This window comes from Corapipo altera, unplaced genomic scaffold (genome assembly GCF_003945725.1).
Source record: "Corapipo altera isolate COAL_440 unplaced genomic scaffold, ASM394572v1 45, whole genome shotgun sequence".
Classification (NCBI taxonomy): Eukaryota; Metazoa; Chordata; class Aves; order Passeriformes; family Pipridae; genus Corapipo; species Corapipo altera.
Genome location: NW_020884877.1, coordinates 24,913,859 through 24,934,388, shown reverse-complemented (window position 1 = coordinate 24,934,388; position 20,530 = coordinate 24,913,859). Strand labels below are relative to the sequence as shown.

The window sequence follows — 20,530 nt, the reverse complement described above, 5'->3', positions numbered from 1 at the left end:
CTGTACATTTCAGAGTGATGATGAACTTCCTGTGTGGAATTGCTTTTATGAAGTGTTTTTAAGTGTAACAAAAACTAGAAGCAAGCAGAACACAGTTTTACTCCCAGTTCCATGTTCATTCACTTTTTCAGTGCTGATTTGTGTCCTCCTTGGGTGCATATTTTGGAAAGAAGAACCAGCAATACAACTTACATTCTGCCTCTCATTGCTTTGGCTTTTTGTTCCTCTTCAAGGTTGCGGGGGGGCGTTGAAGGTGTCATTCCTTCATTTAAGCAGCCAGTGGCATCTTTTAAGCTTCCTCGGTAAGATCCTCCTTCAAGGGTCTAAAAAAACCCCAAAGAAAACAGAATAAGCATAGGCCTTGAACTCCAGCATAAGTATTCGAGTCAGTTCTGCAATCAACACTACAGTTAAAACCAAGCAGAGTATTCAGCAACATTTTCCTGCAGGACTTAGTGAAACACAACCAAACTAATTTTAATGTAGGACCCCCCAAAAAAACCCCTTAAAATAGAGAACATGTCCTTCTGTTAGAAGGTGGGAAAAGATATTCCAGTAGCTCCAAGAAAAGTCTTCCAAATTATTTCAAAATAACCTGGAAATATCCTGATGTCTCAATCAGGACCATTGTTAGGTTACATGTGGTCAAAGATTCTCTGCCAAAAGCTGAATGGGGATTCTTGTAGTAAAGTAAAACAGAAAAAGAAACAGAAAGATGGACACACAGTAACATTCCATAATAATTAAAGCTTCCCCCAAATCCCTGGAAAGTAATTGTAATGGTCTAATAGACTGTATGCGGGGGAGAGAAAATAAAATAACTTCCAAAAATATGTCTAACTGGATTAATGAAATACTTTTCAATTTTTTAGTCCCTCGATGGAATAAAACTATTTTGAGTAAATTTTCTGGGAATATCCTTCTTGGTTTCCCATAAAGAACTCCTTCACCCATCACTCCTTATCAAGCACGCTATGAATGCTGAGTCTTTCCATGTACCAATATGTCAAACAGAAAATACCAAAACCTTCTGAAATGATTCACTAGATAAAACTGCTTGCACAGAGCTGCAGTAATTTAATGATTGTTTTGGGTTTTTTTCTCTCTTCACTGTTCCAGTATATGTAAGGAAATGAACCTTTGTAGGTCCATCATAATCCTGCTTTTAACTTGTTCAAAGAAAGCATTTAGCTACTTTTAGAGGTCCCGGAACGTGTAGAAAAAGGTTTAGCTTTGATTTTAAGATTTTGAACTGCTTAGGGAAAACTTAAGAGACGCCAGGATATGAAACAGGATTTACTCCTTGTCCAACAGACATGGGATCAGACAGGGAGAGTGTACGACACTGAAATTTTTGAACAAATTAATTCCAAAGCATTTTTATTGCTTATTCCAGTCCCTGTAAGAAAGAGTTGACAAGGCAGATTAAAAGTGCCACATGAATCTCTGTAAAATTAAAGCACAGCTGTGGTACTTCAAGCAGTTCTACTCTTTAGAGGGTCTTTTTAAGAGAAACCAGAATACCAAACAAATTCACACAGTAAAACTCCCGTGCCTCAGAATAAGCTTTAAAACAAAACAAACAAAATATCCCACTGTGTAAAATATTTTAATACCAACAAGACCCCAGAAAGAGAACAGTACAATAACTCATGCTCTGCAAAGCCCACTCCAGAAGTGACTTTTGACTGTGCAGTGTAGAGCCTACGTGAGATGTGGGCTTCACCTTATATGGGGAGCAAAAATATTAGACACTACTGAGAAGCAGAGCACACGGGGTTAATAAAAGCATAGCAGATGAAGGTAGAAAGCAAGGAAACCAGAAACAAGAGGTAGCCTTTAAAGCACTTCCCTACAGTCACGTCAGGCCTGTTGTGCACACAGTTTTCACAACACTAAACTTACCAGCTTAGTTTTGACCAACTTTTCTATTGCACTGACAAGATCCGCAGCAGTTGGGACATCGGAGGAGCTCTGTCGAGCAGCTAGCAAAGAAGAGGACTGCAAGACACCAGGTTGCAAAGGAAAAGCAAGTTAAAAGGATGAGAAGGGAGTAGGAAACCAAGCAGTCAGCGAAGAAGCTTCTGAGGCAGGAGAACGAACGTGGAAGGGGAGCTGGAGGGTTAGAGGGCCACATGCACAGACAGGTGAGCGAGTGCTGCCGTATCAGATAAGCATGGATCTGCCATCCACTTCTGGCTACACATTTCCCTCAGCAGTTCCAAGACTGGGAACCAGGGAACAGCATCAAAGAACTGAAGTTCATTTACAAGCAGGTTACAATACTCCTAAAGTCTGCTGGTTCCTCCTTCAAAGGACATCTATGGTCTTACAGACTCCAGAAAATTGATCATCTTACTGCAGAAGTAAGAAATTACCCCCTCCCCCATACATACATATTTAATAAGTTCAGTTAAGCACAAGGCACACACAGAATTACAGGCAGTAGAGGAGGGAGGAACAAATTTCCCTCTCCCTTCCCCACAGATCAATTGCAACTCCAAATGAACTTGGATGACACCTCCCCTTCATGCAACTTCAGCCATCTAAAACATGTAACTCTTCTCTCTGCAACCAGTGGAGAAAAAACACCGCTACATGTCTCATCTATCCTGGGTACCTGGCACAGTCTTGCCTCTCTATGCCTGTCTGCTGGTCACAGGTGTTCGATTTTAGGTGCCTGACATCATGTCGTGTCTTTAGATGCCTCCACTTACAGGTCTCCAGAAACACTAAGACCTCTTCAATGTGCTCCCAAGCACCCCCATGGCTCTGTGTGAAATACTCAGTTTTAGTTTAAAGTTTTTGCTCTATAAGGGCATATCACCCCTTGATCTTTGTCCTAGGAAACCTCACTTTGAACATCCAAACCCACTCGACAGCTATGGGAATTGGGATTTATTAGCTCACCTGTATGTACATTACTTCTGAAGGCAATACCAGCACTGACTAAAACTATAAGCCCTCATAACCTGCTTTCAGCAGGCTGACACAGACTAAAGCATGGCTAATTTTTATAAATTTTGCATTAAAAAGTTTATTCATCTCTCAGTTGCTTAATAAAAGTCTTCTGGAGAGCAGCTACTCCAGCGAAATCACTGTGCAGGTGCCAACAAACACGCATCTGAGATTAAATAGTGCTGGGGAATGAGAGGTGGAAATGTGATGGCAGTAATTAGGCACCTGGCCACCTCTTTCTGCAGCCCTTTGGGAAGGTTTCACCTGTTGAGTGACACAGCCCCAGGAGAAGAGAAAGAAGGCAAAGGAGATTCATCCTAACCAGAAGCCTTGTGATAGAGCAGAAACATGAACAGCCTGCCAGTCATCGTCTTGTCTTTCACAAATAATACATCTAATCAACAATTCTAATTACAACAACAATAAAAACTACAGGTAATCAGGCTGATAATTAAGGAATTAGGCTGGTAATGCAGGAATCTCATACAAATGTTAAAGCTCAGACAGCCTGTTTCACCTACAATGCAGACAGACATGTCTAGGAAAAGAAGACGACTGAAAATAAGGACTTTGAATAGATACTGGACAATATTGATGATAATGACCAAACATAACCATTCTAACAGGAGGAGTCCAATTTTTAGAGGCACTAAACACCTGTTGCTCTCACTTATTTTAACTGAAATTGCTCAATATCTCTGAAAAATAAATAACTGCAAGATTTTGAAGGGAGCAAGGAAACATTTGCTGCTGACAAGACTTTCAGGGTTAAATAAAACTTCTGGGATTGACAAGAGTCTGGTTTGTGCGGGGCAAATCGAAATATGGCATTTCTATTTCCCAGGGAGCAAATTATGAATTTCTAATACAAAGACATCTTCCAGTTTGTCTTTTTAAGAGCCTCCAGGAGCAGTGAGGCACGATTACTGCTGCCTTGCAGGGGGGTTCAGGGAAAAGTGTCACCTCCCACACTACGCAGACATCTCCCCCCCTACCACAGCTACTGCCCCATGCTGCTGCTGCTGGTCCAACCTAAGCCTGTGCCTGTAAGCACAGAGGCAGCACATGAGCAAGAAGTTGTGCTCAAATTAACACCATTAGAGAGCTTTCAGCTCCAGCATGGCTCAAACATCGCTAACACAGTGTCCTGTGCCAGAGAATTTTGGGACCCAGGTTTGTGAGCTTTATGGTTTTTTTCCCCCCATAACAAAAGTTGAGGAGGGGAAGAAAAACAGAGAGAAAATGTTTCAGATGCATCTTGTCTGTCAGGAGTGGGTAAAGAAATAGGATGCCAAAACACTTGATAAAGCTCAGACATTAGAAGCAGAAAACAGTTTAGTTCCACAACATTTACGCTGTCAGAAATGTATTTAAGAAATACTGAAGTCATATGGCATGTTGGACACCAAAAATAGTGACCTGACCTAAATCAGTTTTGTTTTTCTTAAAAAAAAAAAAAACAAAAAACAAAAAAAAAACAACCCCCACACACACAAAAAGCAAGCTAGCCCCCAAACATTTAGCTAAACTCCATGGGGAACAAGCCAGGAGCAACAGCTATTGTGCTGGGCATGGATCCACCACAGCTCTGCTTCGCCGACCTTTCACCTCTGCCCCTCTCCAGACAGCCACCAGCATACATAGCACTGAAAGGGCAAGAGTCCACAACTCCAGCTGCTTCCTTCTGGTCTCACTGCCACCACAATGTCATAACATTTCCTGACAGATTAGCAGAAAGCCCCCAAATCCTTTACTCCATCACTCTGCTCCTCGAGTCCCAGAAATATTTACATCCTTCTCTCTCTGTATTTCCAAACTCCTGCCTGAACCTTCCCCAAGAACATTCTGTGTTGTTTTTTTTTGTCTGACAATTTATTAATCTCCCCTATTCTTGCTTCTTTGCCTGCAGCAATTACAATCAGAGGATAGTGATACAGAAGTGGCAGTGCTAAAAACAGATGTCAGCAGGAAAGCAGGAAACTGCTAAACAGGAGGATAGTTTTCTACAAGGGAGAACGACAGAACCAGGAAAGGGTGGGGGAGGACATGTGCAGACAGGACCTGCACTGACTGTCAATGCAAACCACTGTGACAGCCACGTTCACAGATTCTCATCCCGAGACCAACTGAAGGACTTTGCAAGCCACTGTGTCATCTAACATGGCAAATTCTGACTTAACGCTCAAGAGACTCTACTTAACATCAGAGAACTACCACCACCAGCATGATGCCACCAAATACCATTTCTAGTGCCACAGCCAGACACCAACAGTACTTTTAAATCAGATGTATGAATGGAGTTTCTGACCACACATAGCACAGGCACACAATCGACCTGACATGAAATGGGATGCCAGGACTAAATTGCTTATCTAGTCCTATCTGTAAATCCAGTTGGAAAAAGATATTAGATTATGATTTGCTTGTAGGAGACTCTTATAACCACAAGTCTAGGCTAGTTCTGGATACTAGAAGACCACTATGAAACCACTGTGTATAGCTATGCGAAAAATGCACTTTAACAGAAAAATTACATAGTAGGGGAGGTCTTACCATCTCATCTTGGGTTGGATCATTGTCAAAAATCTTCATAGGAGGAGGAAGAGGTGTGTGAGACTCTTCATCTGGTTCATCTTCTCCCCAACCCTTCTTGCTCTTCTGAAGAAAAGTTAGATATAATTAGAAGCAGGGATGGGTTTCTCTTACCTTTTTAGGTATCTGAGCCCTACCCCCAGGGTCAATATTGCTTTGGATGGAGAGAATTGCAGGTAATGGGAGAGAAGCAATAAAGACTTAAGGTTTTGCCAGTTAATCCTGGTGCATTCTAAGGCTTACAGAAATACGGTTTATAGGTCAGCCAAGCAGCTAAGGCAGTTATAGCTGTGTGCTGATAGAATAGTATTTTTTTCATTCAAATAAGAATTGTTCAATGTACAATTTTTAAAATGTGTTCTTCTGTTTGTGTTCAGTTAGTATCTTTTGCACTTTTGGCTTTTAATTCCTCATTCACTTTATCAGGAAAGCACCATTCTGGTGAAGAACATTCCAGCAGAAAAACCGCAGGTACAGGAACAGAGACACGGCTGAGTATTTTCTTTCAAAAAGGAATTACACTAGTACAGTAGGATAAAGCTGATATAAACCTCTGCTGCTCAAGAATAACTTCATTTTTATCTTTGGCAGCTTTCTAATAGGCTATTTAAAAATGTAGTCAAAGGACAATAATATTTGCAAACTCTGAAATGCTCTTCCCTATATATTCCATTGCTCTTTGGATGACAAAGCTGCTTGCAACACAGCTTTAAACATTGTTTAATTGCTTTAAACAATGCGATTTTACATATGATTTGCTGTTCCCTCTAGACCCTGAGGGAACTGCGTTTACTCAAGCATGACTCACAGACCATAGAAGAGACTACTGGAGACACAGTCTTTCCTGCAACAAACACCAACACACACCTCATCTGCGCTGTCTCCTTGAGGAGTGGTTTCATCTCCAGTCTTTGGCGAGCCAAGGTCGAAGCTCTTCCGGCCATCTCGCACCTTCTTTTGTTTCTTGATGTTGCTCTCGGTCTTCCCGCTGTTCAGCCGGCGCACAGGACTAGTCAACCATTTCTTCAGGGTGTTGGTTGAGCGCTTGGGGCCAGGAGAGCTCTGGATGGAGTTGAGGGATGGCTGAGGTTGTAAGTTGGCCACTGAATCAGACTTGCCCCCGTTGTCATTGGCAGAGACTGAATACGCATCTGGAAGAAAGCGACGCAGGTGAGAGCTCATACCAGCACCTCCTCTACTCCCTGGTGCACGTCAAGCACTGCGCAGCATTAAGCATGAAAATACAAACTGCCTCAATGAAAGGCTTTGTGACCTATGGACATTGTGTAAACTTTATTGCACGCCAGAGAGTGGAATATGCCCTTCAACAGGCATTTCCCACAATCTTACACACTTCTCTCATTTCCTACCACACTATCTGTCCTTATGAAAGATCACACAGAGCAAAGTTATTTAGTTTTTTATGAAAGCCTGACTTTCATGCTAAATGCTGAACTTCTCAGCTTCTTCCCACAATTTCAATGTGAATTGCCAGGAAGAAAATTAAGTACAAAAAGCAGATTGCTATAGGAGACCTGACAACCACCAACACATTGTTAGGTTCCGATTCCATAATTGTTTCTCAGCTGGTTTCAGACCCCAGTTACATGACTGTTAGTTAGACTACCTACTAACTTTTGAAGCACCTTAAAATTATTTCCTTTGTCCCTGAAAGCACCCTGTCAGAAGAATTCACACATTCCCTAGAACTAAGAAACTGGAATGAACAACTACAAAAGATGATAAACTATTCAAATCAAAGGAAACTCTCAGTAATGAGACAGAAGACAGGCTTAAATTAACCAGTAGTCCCATTAGCAGGAGATTCTGCTGAAGTGCTTTCAACTGCAGTCATCAATATACACGTTCAGACTAGCACCTTAGAAATGGGTGCAACCTCCTTACTCCCCCCCAAACGCAACAGACCAGAGATGTGCCAATGTCAGTAAGGCTTTAAAACCAAAACAAACAAGTTACTCAAAGATTTCTCAATTGCCCTTTAGGAACAAGTGCCCTGTTTTCAACTTTTTGAAACCATGGCAAGGCAACTCCCTCCCCAGGAGCAATCAGGGACTGTGATGTTTAATCCCACACAGTTTAAGATAAAGGGTTTTTTTCACAAAATTCAAACATTGTCACACGCCTGCAAAATACAAGTCAAGCTGTACATCAGAAAGCAGTCAGCTGATGTTATTAAACATTTTTAGACTGTTATCTCTGAATATTTTATCTGCCCCAGCAGACACCAAAAACCTAAGTTATAACACATGAACATAGCCTGGTGCATTGAGATATTCTCAGTTCAGCAGTAAATATCATTATAGATGCTGGGTTGTACAAATGCCGAGGGAGAGCTACTCTTCCAGAGAATCATTACCTGTGTTGTTTTAGAAGCCAGTTCCCGCTACGAGCATGCAGAGCTTGTACCTGCTCTGAGCAGAGCTGCTGCTCTGAGCTGGCTGTGCAGAGCAGAGACTGCAGCCTGCCTTGTCTGCCAGCTTGTACAACACAGACTGTGAGAGTCAGAATATTTTATAACCATACACAGCCTCAGTCAGAAGTTGAACCAATAATTTATTATATACCTGAGTTCAAAAGTTAGATTTTTAGAACATACAGGAATCATTTTAACAAGCTAGAGAAAGTCAAAGTTCATTTCCCAGACAGGAAGAAAATCCAAATCGTCTCTCTTTTGACAACAGGAGGAGTAAGTGAGAGAGGGGCTGGGAGGAGGACGGATCCCAGGTGACTTACTGACATTCCTCTGTAGGGGCAAAATAGCAGGCTTATCTCAGAAAGGTCTGGGTTTAGCCAGCTCCTGTTGATGTTATTTCATGTACACAAAGTGGCGTTAAATCAACTAGTGCAAGATAATGTTTATCAGGGGCCAGCTTATCTTCCACTCAAAAGCCTCTGGATAGTTCCCCCTCGCAGGCTCCACGTGATGCTGGGTGAGTTTATCAGTGCACCTTGCATCAGCAAAATTCAGGGTTTCATCATGGTGATTTTGACTTTCCAAGTGCCCTCACCCCACTGAAAGCCCCACAGGCAGTGAGGGAAGCTTGAGGGCTATTTGCCAAGGGTCTTTGCCAAGAGGAGTGCCCTCAGGTGCTCATGCTCCCACTACTGCTGCAGGAGGATTAACTTTGGCCATTACTGGTGCAAAGGGAGCTGGGCTGCAGTCACAGAAGGAGAAATGCTGGAAGTGATCACTCTGTGAGGTTGCCACTCCCAGGGATGACTTGGAGCAAGCAGCCATATCACAGACTCACTGCCTTTGGTGGGGACTGGGCTCGGTGGAAGGTTCAGGAGAACTGACGACAAGCTGATCTCACCTTGTTGATTAACGTACAGAGAGGTTTTTACAACAGCTTGTAAGTAACATAGTCCAAACCCCGACCTCCAGTTAACAGCACTTCACCAATTTAACTTCTGGTAATGGAAGGGAGTTGACAGGAGGCTAATGGAGCCTGGGACAACCCCATCCACTCGAAGGCTTTATTATGTGACATGCAATCCTATGTCAGCCCAGCAGGCTCAAGGCATATCCAGATAAAGGAACCTTGAGGTCCATGATGGAAGAGGCAGGGACCTCCATTTCCACCATAAAACAGCCCTGGTTTTATGAGCAGGGCCAGGCCCCAGCCTTGCTGCCTCCCTCTCCTTTTCCCAGGCAGCACAGCCACAGCCAGGGCATGGACACACACACAGCACCTCTCCTGTCACAGCACTCTTTGCTCAACTGGCCTGGGGAAGCGACAGTCAGTTGTTCCTTGTCATTCCAGGGAAGGCAGCAGGTGGGCAGAAACAGCCCCAGTCCCGAGTTGGCCAACAGCTCACCCTCCCTGCTTGCAAGAATTTTGTCCAAAGTTTAATCCAGGGCCAGGAAAACTCTGCAGGCCAAACATCAGCCCCCAAGAGCCACAAGCCACGGTGAAAGCCAACCCACAGGTTTCCAGAGGGAGGCGTGTTACACTGTGCAACAGTCCCACTTGAACAAGGCTCTGGATTTTCCTGCTCAAGGTCATGCCTTTGGTGATGAAAAAGGCTGTTTACCAAGGGGTTACTGAACGTGGGTCCGTCATGCCATGCTCTGTGCAGCCCTGGCAGATACAAAGTCCCCTTCTTTCTCCTTGTCTGCTGAACTGCCCTGCTGGAGCACTGTAAGGCATTTAGGACAGAGCCTGGGCTTTGCTTCGCCCATGCAGCCCAAGACTGGAAACATGGCCTTATTTTCCCTTTACATGGTAGTGTAGTCTCCCTGTGGTTGAACGACAGGCAGGGAGGTGGGAGAGAAGGACTGGTATGAATCTCCCTGCTCCCCAGCCACCATTAGAGCCCTTCGAGGTGGGGTGACTTTTCTCTACCCAGCACCCTACATAGGTACAAACTATTCCCAACCTCATCATTCCAGTTACCACTACCACCACACATGCACTATGCAGAAGCCATACCGAGAGTACACACACAATTTTCATAACCTTTTTTCCTTTTCTTTTTTAAAGGAACTGTAAATTTGGACACATTTGTGAGCAAGTCACATTTGTTGTTTTGCCAGCCCTGAGAGTGATTTCCTCTGCACATAAAGCAGGTCAGATCGACATGGTCGCAGAGGCAGGACTGGAGCTCCAGGAAGAGCAGAGCTCGTGAAATAAGAGAAACATGAAATACAAAAAAATTTGCCAGGAAAGACCTTTTAGACAAGCTCCTAAGCTGAGCTTGTGTGAGCTCCGCTGCTTCTGCAGCACATACAGCTACGAACACATCAATCATGACACTTGATACTGGCCTGAGATGCAGACACCAGGTGGATTGAGCGGAAGAGGACGACACGTTACCGTGCTCTTCTTGCAAAGCACTAGCACATATGTCCTTTGCAAACTGCATTAGTAGAGCTGTTTGGAAACACAGTCTCCTTAAGAAAAGCCAGAGAGCTTTTGGAAAAGATGCAGCAGCTCATCGCGTGATAATTCAGGCAGCTCTGCTGCCCACAGGGACCAGCGAAGCAGTGGCTGTCCTCACACTGCCATGAGCAGTTGTCCTCCCACCAGTGTCCCAGGACACACATGTCTAAAAAAAGGTATTTGGTGAGGCAAAATGGGTGTAGGGAGGTCAGCAGACTCATGTGGCTAGATTGATTTCCTGGCCAAACCATTCATTCAGACAGAAGAAATGATGGTTTCCAAAACACTCCTAAGCAAACCTCCCAAAAACTTCTGGCAAGAGGACTGTGAGAGATACTCAGCCAGACCAAAGAGCTTTAACATTCAGTGCTTTTGCACTGCTGGAGACATGAAATGTTTGTTGTTGTTGCTCAAATGAACAGACACCTATAAAAGCACAGCTCTTGTATTTGAAAAATGGAAGGTTCCAGTTCTGTGCTACCTTGGGTGAAAGGAAAAATGAAAATCTCACAGACCTGGTTTTAGAGGCATAGTTGTATTCCCATTTGAGTCATCAGGAATTACTAGTGGAACATAAATACAAGGCATTTTATTTTTACCTCCCTGTTCCCCAGAGCACACATGGGAGAGGAGGTCTGTCTGATCAGTCATGCAGCACCAGACTCCTTTGCAGGAGCTCAACTCTTTAACAGGGAAAGGGAAAGGCCTCTCACAGCATCTCTAAAGAAAACATCAGGCTTGTCTTTTTGGTACATAATAATCACAGACCATATATGATAGGAAAGAAATATGTGTCCATAACCAGAAGATAATACAGAATATAGCTATAAAGACAGGTGAGTAGAGCAGGGTACAACCTTGCTTTAGGTGAGGTGAATCCTCTTCTCATTTATCTATGGCTCCATTTCTCCAAAAATTTTATTCCAGAAAAAGAGACTGAGAGAAAAAGATTTTTCCACAGAAGTCAAAGAAAATGAGTCAGAAGGGGCTCAAAGCCCCTATGTTAGAATTTCACACTAAACAAACAAGAATCATCTAAACCACCAAAATGCACCCGCTCCTGCCCTTTTCAAGAGCATGTCCAGCATACAGGCCGTAGGTTCCAGTTCACAGCTCTCAGCTTATTGAAGTTTTATGATCTCCCTTAGGAAATGCTGCTTTGAGAGCCACCTTGGGTCTGCTCAAGGGATTCAGGGCTAAAGCTCTATTGACAGATGCAAAGATGGCAGAATGAGGTATGAAGACTGCTTCTTTGGTCTCTTCTGTGCTTTTGTATTAAATGTCCAAAACATGCTCAGTGAAACATTTTTATTGGCACAAGTCAGAGTTACAAAACTTTGTGGCTTAGGCAGATGACAGTACCAATCCCAGTTATAGTGTTAGAGCCTATTCTGCCTGTAAAACCTGGCATGGATTTCCAAAAGTTTGGGAAGCAACAACATTTGGATAATACGAAGTCGCTTTACAGCTATTCCTCAAGCAAAAAAAATAGGTTTTAACAATGTACATCATGAATCTGACAACTTCTTATGTCAACAGATAAGCTGTCTCCTCAGGCACAGCCTCTGAAGAATTCTCTAGTGAAGAGTGTAAGTGAACACAACGAAATTTTCAGTGCCCATGTCAGACAAAGACAGAGGACAACTGGCTTGGAAAGCCCTTTAGATTAGAAGTACATTAAACTTTCGCAATGGAATTGCAAAACGTGCCCTGGAGACTTCCAAAGCTCCCCATCAGCTCCCAGCTCTGCTCAGCCACTCTGCACGTGTTCAACTGCAGACCTGCCCCGTGCTTCAGCTTGAGCTAAAAGTGAGATGAGACCATGTAGGAGCCAGTTTCACACCAGAGGGTAAAGGCACATTCAAACTACGCCATTGAAATCTAAATACAGATTTTGTTTGGAGATTCAAATGCTCTCCCTAACTCCATAATCTCCTGGAAATGAGCAAATTGAGAAGGTTCAACTGACTTTTGTTTGTGTCTTGGGAGTATTGTTTGAAGCTTTAAGCTGGAAGTACCATCAAAAGGCACAAATCAATCTGGCAGGATTTTCACAACTCCATTTATATGGATGAAATGACTTCTGTCCAAACTCAAGAATAATGGTCTGAAGTTAAATATTTTATAAAAAAGTTTCTAGTCCAATAGACAAAGTAGTAGATGTACCAGACAAACTTTCTGATCACTGACTGTAATGTAAAAACTCAAAATTTGACTTTCTGTTTCACTGCCAAACACACAAACATGACTAAGTTCCAAAAAGAACAGAGGAAAAAAGGACTAGAATCTAAATTAATCACACAACATTCAGAACACACTGTTTCATTATTGAATAGCTGGTATTTCTTGGAAATATGAAAGAAGAGCTGCTTTGAGATAAAGAATGATCTGCAGAATTCCTTTTAGCCACACCGCAAAGCAGGAGATGCTCCTGGGGGATTCTGCATAGGGGTTTTGCCTCTGGGAAACGGTCACCTATCTGCTGGTTTTCACATTCAACTTTCTGATTATTACTTGCAGGTTGAAAACTTAGCTGAGGAAAACAAGCACTCACCCAGCTGGGGTGGGTAAACACTGTCACTCGGAGCTGCTCATTTTTGTGTCATGCCATAGCTCACCTCCTGCTCTTGGCAGTCAAGGAGCTGCACACACTTCTGCCCAAGGGTAATGCAGAGTGGGACTCACACCCTGTAGGAGCCTCTCTCTTTCCATTAACTACAGAGGGAGTCGGAGGAAATTATACCCTTAGCTAAATTTAGTTATTGTGAATCCCCTTCCCACATTTGAGTACGTTTCATACCAGGCCGATCTCGCAGCAGGGAATGATTAGCTGAAGTTAAGCATCTGACAATCCACTTTAATGAGCAATAACTGATGGCAACCTGCCATTAGCTTCAGTTGAATAGCTTTTATTTTTAGCTGGTGTTGCTCAGATGCAGCTTCCATCCAGCATGTGCTGGGAAAGCTGACATCCCAAAGTAGTCTCCAGGTCTTGGTTGTGCCAGTCGGAGTGTTAGGGCTCAAGAGCTCCAGTTCCTGGAGGTCAGAGAAAAGTCACTGTAGTTCTGGGAAAGTTTCAAAGAGTGAGATAAAACCAAAAGCCTGGAGGAACAGCACAGAGGCGCGTGGTCCCAAGAGACCTTGCAAGAAAAGTTACTGAAATCCTGAGAGTGTGCTGAATGAGTGAGCTGGGTCTCCAGGGAGAGAAACAGCACAAGGGGAATGCACAGAGAGAGCCTGCCGAAATAAAACATGACTTCGGTACTCTCCAAGAGTGCCTAGGGAGAGGAACAGCTGCAGGAATTCTCTGTTGTATCTGCTGCTTCATATGGATCTAAGCTTTTATCAGAGGTGACTGGTAGGGAGGGTATGGGGAAAAGAGCAGGATGAGTCCTCAGGTGAATACAGGGCAGGGTCTTGTTTCCTACAGATCAGCATTTAACTGAGGAGCTGCAGCACATGAAGGCAGAACATGTCTTTGTGTCTCTGAAGAGACCTCAGGAAAGTGTGCAACTCAACCCCATGGCATCAAGCACTTGAAGAGCAGCTGCAGTGCTTGCAGTCCTCCTCTCTTGAGTGTCCCACTCAGAAATATGTTTCCATATAACAGCTTACAACTGTGATGGGTATCTACAACTTCTCTAGTTGGAAGTTTGAGCCTTTTTGTCTCCATTTATCAGCCCAATTCATTCTGCCTCAGAGTCCCATCTGACTCCTCACATAGGCTGCTGTGAATTCATGATAAGAATAATAAGAGAATAAACATCCACAGTGAATCCACCAACATGTTGGTGAGATACTCCTAGCCAGCTCCTATTCCAAAATACTATGAGATATGACTCAAGGTAGGGCAATAATGTACCTTCAAGGGAACCTTGAAGCAACAGCTTTTTAGAATAGGTTTTTACTGAATGAAAGGCTGCGGAAAAGCTCAGAAATAAAGCAGTTGCTCCACACAGCAGACTTTGGGGCCAGATGCACTATCCGTACACACCTGAATTCATTCACCCATTCTCTTGCCTCAAGTTTGTGCCCAGCACATGTCCTGGACCAGCCCAGAGCACAGCAGTAGCAAGTCCAACACATCTGCTGGGAGCACACGTTGGAGCAGTCTTCCCGTAATGTCTCACAGCTGGGAAAGCAGATCTCTGAAGCCAGAGGCACGCATTTCACTTTAGCAAAGGAAGGAAATAAAAAGTCAAGACTAACAAGATCCAGAAAGGGCATGCTTTTTTTTTTTGAACAAATCAACATTTATTTCAATTTAGTCAAACAAGTTGTTGAAGCACTTCTCTAAGTTCTACTTTACATTTTGTATTTACACTGTCCTCGTTCTGTGACAAAAATAATTCCCGACCCTGAAGTTTCCAGAATAAGTGTAGCTAGCAGCAAAAATAACAAAGCCCCAAACACAGAGCAAAAATCTCCCTTGATATATTTTGATAGGAGACTTATGCACGTTCCGTAAAAAAACTTTTAACCTGAACCTTTATGTAAAGCTATATGGGATGATGAGGGGGTAAATGTCATGTTTGAAGCTGAACAAGAAGAGCAGCATTTGCTGGCCTTTGCAAGTACACTGTTACTTTTAGCATAAGGAACTGTGAAATGCTTAGACACCCACATAGAAGCAGACTTTTAAACTTTGATCTAAGCAGTTTTGCTCTGCTGGGAGCGTAAGGGTACCAGAGTCGGCAAATACCATCTTTTATCCTGGATGTTGGGCACAAAAACAAACTTTATTACACATGGTTTCCAAGCAGCTGTTAGTACAACACAAGCCTTATTCTTTTGTGAAGTGTCAAGGGTCAGCTTCATTCAGCAGCTTCCAAATTGAGCTACTGTCAGAATTCTGAAGTAATTTCTCAGTTAAATGACATCATTGCTAAGGTCAACTCTGGTTTACAGTTGAAGCCAGCAATCTCTATGACAAGGTGGACTACTCTGCTGAATTGGGGGAGAGGAGGGAGGACAACAACATTTGAATGTCATATTTAGGTCTCCCTACCTCAAAGGAAAGTGTGGCTATGTACCCAAACAATTCTTCATGGAAACAACAGAAGAATATCAATGACAAAATTGGAATTGGAAAAAAAGCAAGAACGGAACCCAAAGCTTTTTGGGATAGGAAGAAAAACTGCATGTTGAGAAAGAAGAGATTGGTCATTAAACTTTCCAGGCACACACAGGCCTCAGAAAGCACAGAAAACAAGCAGAACAAACAAACACAACTGTGTGCATCTTAGCGTCAGCTTCTTTTGCCAAATGCAGTAGCTTCCAACATTCAGCAGCTGTCTCTTGCTTTCTAGTGCTGTGGAGTTCTCTTTGGTACTTGGAGGCTGTGAGGAGCTCCGGGCAAAGAGAAAGTCTTTGTCCATTTACCAACCAATTCCAAAGGCGCTGATCTTGAATAACTTTACTAAGCAAGAGTGACACAGATGTTTGGGAAAGGGGGCTTTTCACTTAGTAAAGTTGTGGTAGGTGCAGTGGAAACCCAAGGCAATCTACATGCTTGTCAAATTGTGCCTAGGTAAGAACAGAGTCCTCCATGAACGTCTCTCATTTGTTCACTCTTAAATTATTCAGGCTCTGACAGCCCCTGAAAAGAAAAGAATGGAATAAGAATAAGTTGCAAGTGGTGCAGGGCAAGGGTGGACACCACGTAACCACCAAGAACAACGAGGTTGGGGTGTTTGACGACAGACACACTGCAGCCGGAGCCTCCAGGGCTGGTGCCCAAAGCAGCTTCCTCCACACTCTTGTCCTCCAGGAAATACCAGTGGAAAATGCAAGCTCACAGCAAAGGTACTGGTTGGGATGAATTAAAAGAAGTAATGAATGAAGTCAATGCAAACAGCGGTTTGGAAATAAAACACACAGATAAGAACTGCTGGTGTTTGTGATGCTTTGCTCTTTGAACACAGCACAGGAAAATGGCTAAGCAGCTCGAGGACTTTTAACTGCACATTCAAGACCATCAGTTAGACTTGCGGGAAGCTTTCATTCATTCAGCTTAAGTAGGAAAACCAGAACATCACTTGCTGTCCCATATAACAGGCTCACGCGATCTACGCCTCGGTTTTTTGTTTGACAGCTCTCTGGTACGGGGAGAAGATCTGTGAGGAACCTTCCCTCTGATGCCAGTCAACAAGTTTATCAAATTTCAGGTGACGAAGTCACTACTACACTCTATCTGCGTCAGCAAGAAAGGAACTTGAAGTCTCAGAGAGCATCTGCTGCATGGGAACAGGAGTGCTCCCTGCAGCACCCTGCCGAGCTCTCAGCCCTCTGAAACTGTGCAAGTGCCTTGACTCAGCCACCAGCCTTTCCAGTAAGGCTACTCCTAAGAAACTCATTGATTTTGACTTCTGGAGGGCTACAGAGAACCTCCCACAGCTTTTGTGGTGCCCACACCATTGCTCCCTACCAGCAGACTCCTTATGGAAAACAGTTCTCCATCCAGCTTAACAGAGATGTGGAGAGGTGTACTGCATAAACTGTGCTGCTTCATTCCCATTTGCATCACCGACTCTCATCATAAATAGCTGTAAAAATGCTCTACCAAGCAACATGTCTAATAAACTATAATCATTATAAAAGCCATCTTCTCTATTGCTGAGTAGTTGCTTTCTTTTGGCCCCAACTTTCAAAGAAATCAGGTAAAAGAAACACTTACTTGAACACAACACAAGGATTAGTCTAGCAGCAGAGGCTCTGATTTTAGAAAGACTTTGTCAAATATAAGTGATCTGTTACTTCAATGTAAGATGTCTAATCACAGACATCAACCTGCCTCATAGTTTAGTATCTCCAGGACAAGTGACTGCAGTGAATATTCAACAAGCATCAGCCTTTAGATATTTGTCTGGAGCTTGCCTTGTTGTAGCGGCTTGTCTTAGACACACTGCTAGATCAAATTTTACAGCAACACAGCCCTGAGCAGCTACAGCCCTCCTCCTCACCTATGAGCAGCCTGGGATCTTTAAGCCTGAGTAATTTCTCTGACACTAAGGTAAAGTCAGCTAAGATGCTGCTGTCTGCTCAGCACCTGTGCCCTGGTAGGAGCTATGCTCTGCTACTGTGGAGTTGAAGTTACCACTAACATTCAAAGCATTCGCCTCCTTCTTGCCTAAAGCCATGATTTTCCTTCTGCCATTCTAGAAAGGATCCCTGTTGATTAATACTTATTCCATTTCCTAAAGAAATCTATTCAGCTTCCACAGGCTTCAGCTGAGAGCAATGCTTGAATATTGTGCTGATCCTCAGGGTTCAAACTACAGAAGGTACAAAGAATACCAGACTTGAGGCACTTCAATGGTATTCGCTGTGAATCATCATTTTACATTGTACCACTCAGACACATTTGGATCTAAAATACATTTGCATTTCTAATTAAAACAGATTACCATTAGTAACTAAAGAGTGTCTTAAATCAGAATCCTTAGGCCATAAAAGCTAATTGCAGGATGCTAAAACTGGATTTCAAAAGTATACATATTATACCCCCTGCAGGATTAATTAGGCAACATCTCTTCAAAAGAGTTCTCAAAAGTGTATTTATTCAGCATGCGGTTAAATTATACCGGTTGTGCAACACTCCTCATGGCCTGCCTTGGCACACGCTCCCGTGGCAGCAGACAGCTGAGGCCTTGTTCATCAGGGGTGCTCCACATGTGCAGATCTGATCTGGGACTGCAGCGAATCCCAGGCCATGAGAAGGAACACACACGCAGGTTCGTGTTCCTGCCTCACCACCACTCTGGTGCTGCCTTCCCCCACAGCGCAACCCTGCTGCTCCCCACTGCGCCGTGGGTGTTGTTCTGGCCACAGCCAACTGGTGTCACAGAACAAGATGATCTCGGCTACGTGTGGGATGTGCTTCCCAGGACACGCGCGCCTGAAATCAACTGGTCCATGTAAATCTGGAAGCTATCACTGCTGAATATTTGATGCGCAGTTGGTCACCGGTTTCCTACATGACCTCAAGAAAATTTCTGGGCACCCACTGAGCTGTAATGTGTTTTCAGATAGGTTATGACTGTACTGCATGTCCCGGGGATGCAAGAAACCTCTGTTCACTAAAGCTGCATGTGCATTATGAAGAGATGAGAAAAAAATCCAACACAGCATAACAGGGCACATCCTCGGCTGCTGTACTCTGTAGCTGTAATTGTCAGCACGGCTGAACTGCATGAAAAAGCGTCCTCAGAGGATTTAGCTGCAGCCGGGGATGTGCCACTCCCAGCTTTTCCCTGTGCTCTGATCTGCTTGCTCCATGTGAAAAATTAACATGGAAAAATGCTCAGAACACATAACAGTGGAGACACCTCCAGGGTCGCTAAATCCAGTCCCTTCTTATCTTGGGCCAGAGTCTCTCTCTTTCTTAAATGTCTAATTCAATGCTGTCTTGTGCTAGTGAACAGGGGATCTTTGCTCAAAACTCACATACAGACTCTACTTGTGCTTTTCTGTACATAGCAACATTAAATTTCCATGTTTAATTTACAATCTTCCAATACACAAGATAATAATCTTGACCAGAAACCACCTATTGATTCCTTAGGATGACGTTTGCTAATGGGTTCCAACAGCTCTGGCTCCCAGGCTTCGTCCCTCTATGGAACTTCACAGCCTGAAATACAATTTTGCAGGGATCCAAGATTTCAGAGTTGTTGAGTTGTACCAGGACTAGCAATGGCTGTACCATATGGAACAACCAAGTGTACTGGGGTGCAAAAAAGGCAAGAGAATAGCAATTCCTAACTTGTGGCAACACACAAAATAGGAGATATACTTTTTCCATTTTCTGAAAGTACTGAGCAACCACAGCTCCTGTATAGTAAACTGAAGCATACAATGGGTCTCTCCCCATCACAGAGAAGAAACCCCCATGGCTCTTCTATTATTAACTGCTAAATTCAGCTTGCAGGTTCTACTTTTCATTTCATTAGGACTTCACTGAAGAAATTTTCATATTTTGGCCTAATTATCTGAAAGGAGCCCAGATGATGTGTGCGATTTCTAAGTTCTCAGCCTGCTGGGAAGAGGATTGTGGGGCTGGTCCAGGCCAGAGGCTAAAGGATTGAGAGGCAGGTCAAACTCAACAGCAGACCCAATGGGATGCACTAACTACCTGTAATTCAAGGACTGGTTTGTGTTTCAGCACATTTAGCCACATGAAACATCAGGAGCTAATAGCAAACAGGTTAATTTCTGTTTTGTGGTTTTCCAACGACAAAGGATAGCCAAGGGAAATGTATTCAGGCTTATCTCATTAGGTATTTTCTAATAATTCTTTACATGTCCTGAAGTCCTACTTGTGATCTAAGCATCTTTTTTAAGAAAACAGCTCAATGTGTTTCTATAGTTGGATTAAAAAGTATCTTTACTTGACATTGAATTACATGATGCAATATTAGCAATTGAACTGTCCTGCAATAGCAACTGATGCGCAGTGGCTAAACTGGCAGAAAATTGGATTTCCTTACTGAACTGAAAACCACAACATCTGCAGATCCTTGCTGTAATCACTGACTGCCCACCAACTGCTCTTTTGAAAAGAAACTGCAACTTTTGCCAAACATGAAAATGTTTTCATAAAGTCTGTTAACAGACAAGAATTAGACTGAAATGAAACAGTGTTCTGGTGTGTTTGAGAAGTACCTTGATGCTATTTTTAGACCGAAACATTTTGAGGTTTGGGGTTTTTTAACTCTGAAATGATAGATTAGTTTTCCCAATACATACGCAAGTTTTAACAAGGTGTATGCTGAAATATAACAGTTTAGGAAAAAAACCCAAACAAAAACCTTCTGGGGTCATGTGAAATAACTGCCCTTTTTGTTTCACTTCAAAATGGATAGGTTTTATTTCAGCATCCGTGCATTGAATTCCTGAACAATACATCTATCTGGCACTTATTTTATAGGAAAACAGCATGTTTAGTTACCCCATGTTTTTGCACTGAGTAGAGAGTAACCTAAGCTATATTTTTCACAATTATCTGTTCTCTTTCGCTTAGAATAAAGTCTCCCTTCTTCAGGCTTTTGACAAGATGAATAAAGCATTGTGAATTC

General features: G+C 43.1%; 1 protein-coding gene across 3 annotated transcripts in view; it reads right to left on the bottom strand.

Moving 5' to 3' along the window:
• Window positions 1-20,530, bottom strand: part of KALRN (kalirin RhoGEF kinase) — a 504,478-nt gene that overhangs the window by 53,159 nt on the left and 430,789 nt on the right. Inside the window, exons 37-40 of one of the 3 annotated variants that reach the window (XM_027637175.1) lie at window positions 6,418-6,701; window positions 5,512-5,616; window positions 1,906-2,001; window positions 193-323 (exon numbers count right to left, since the gene is read on the bottom strand). In XM_027637175.1, the coding sequence (XP_027492976.1) occupies window positions 193-323; window positions 1,906-2,001; window positions 5,512-5,616; window positions 6,418-6,701 (616 nt within the window). Of the gene's footprint in view, window positions 1-192; window positions 324-1,905; window positions 2,002-5,511; window positions 5,617-6,417; window positions 6,791-14,683; window positions 16,054-20,530 lie in introns of those variants that run through there. The other 2 variants (XM_027637177.1, XM_027637176.1) reach the window with 2 other exon arrangements.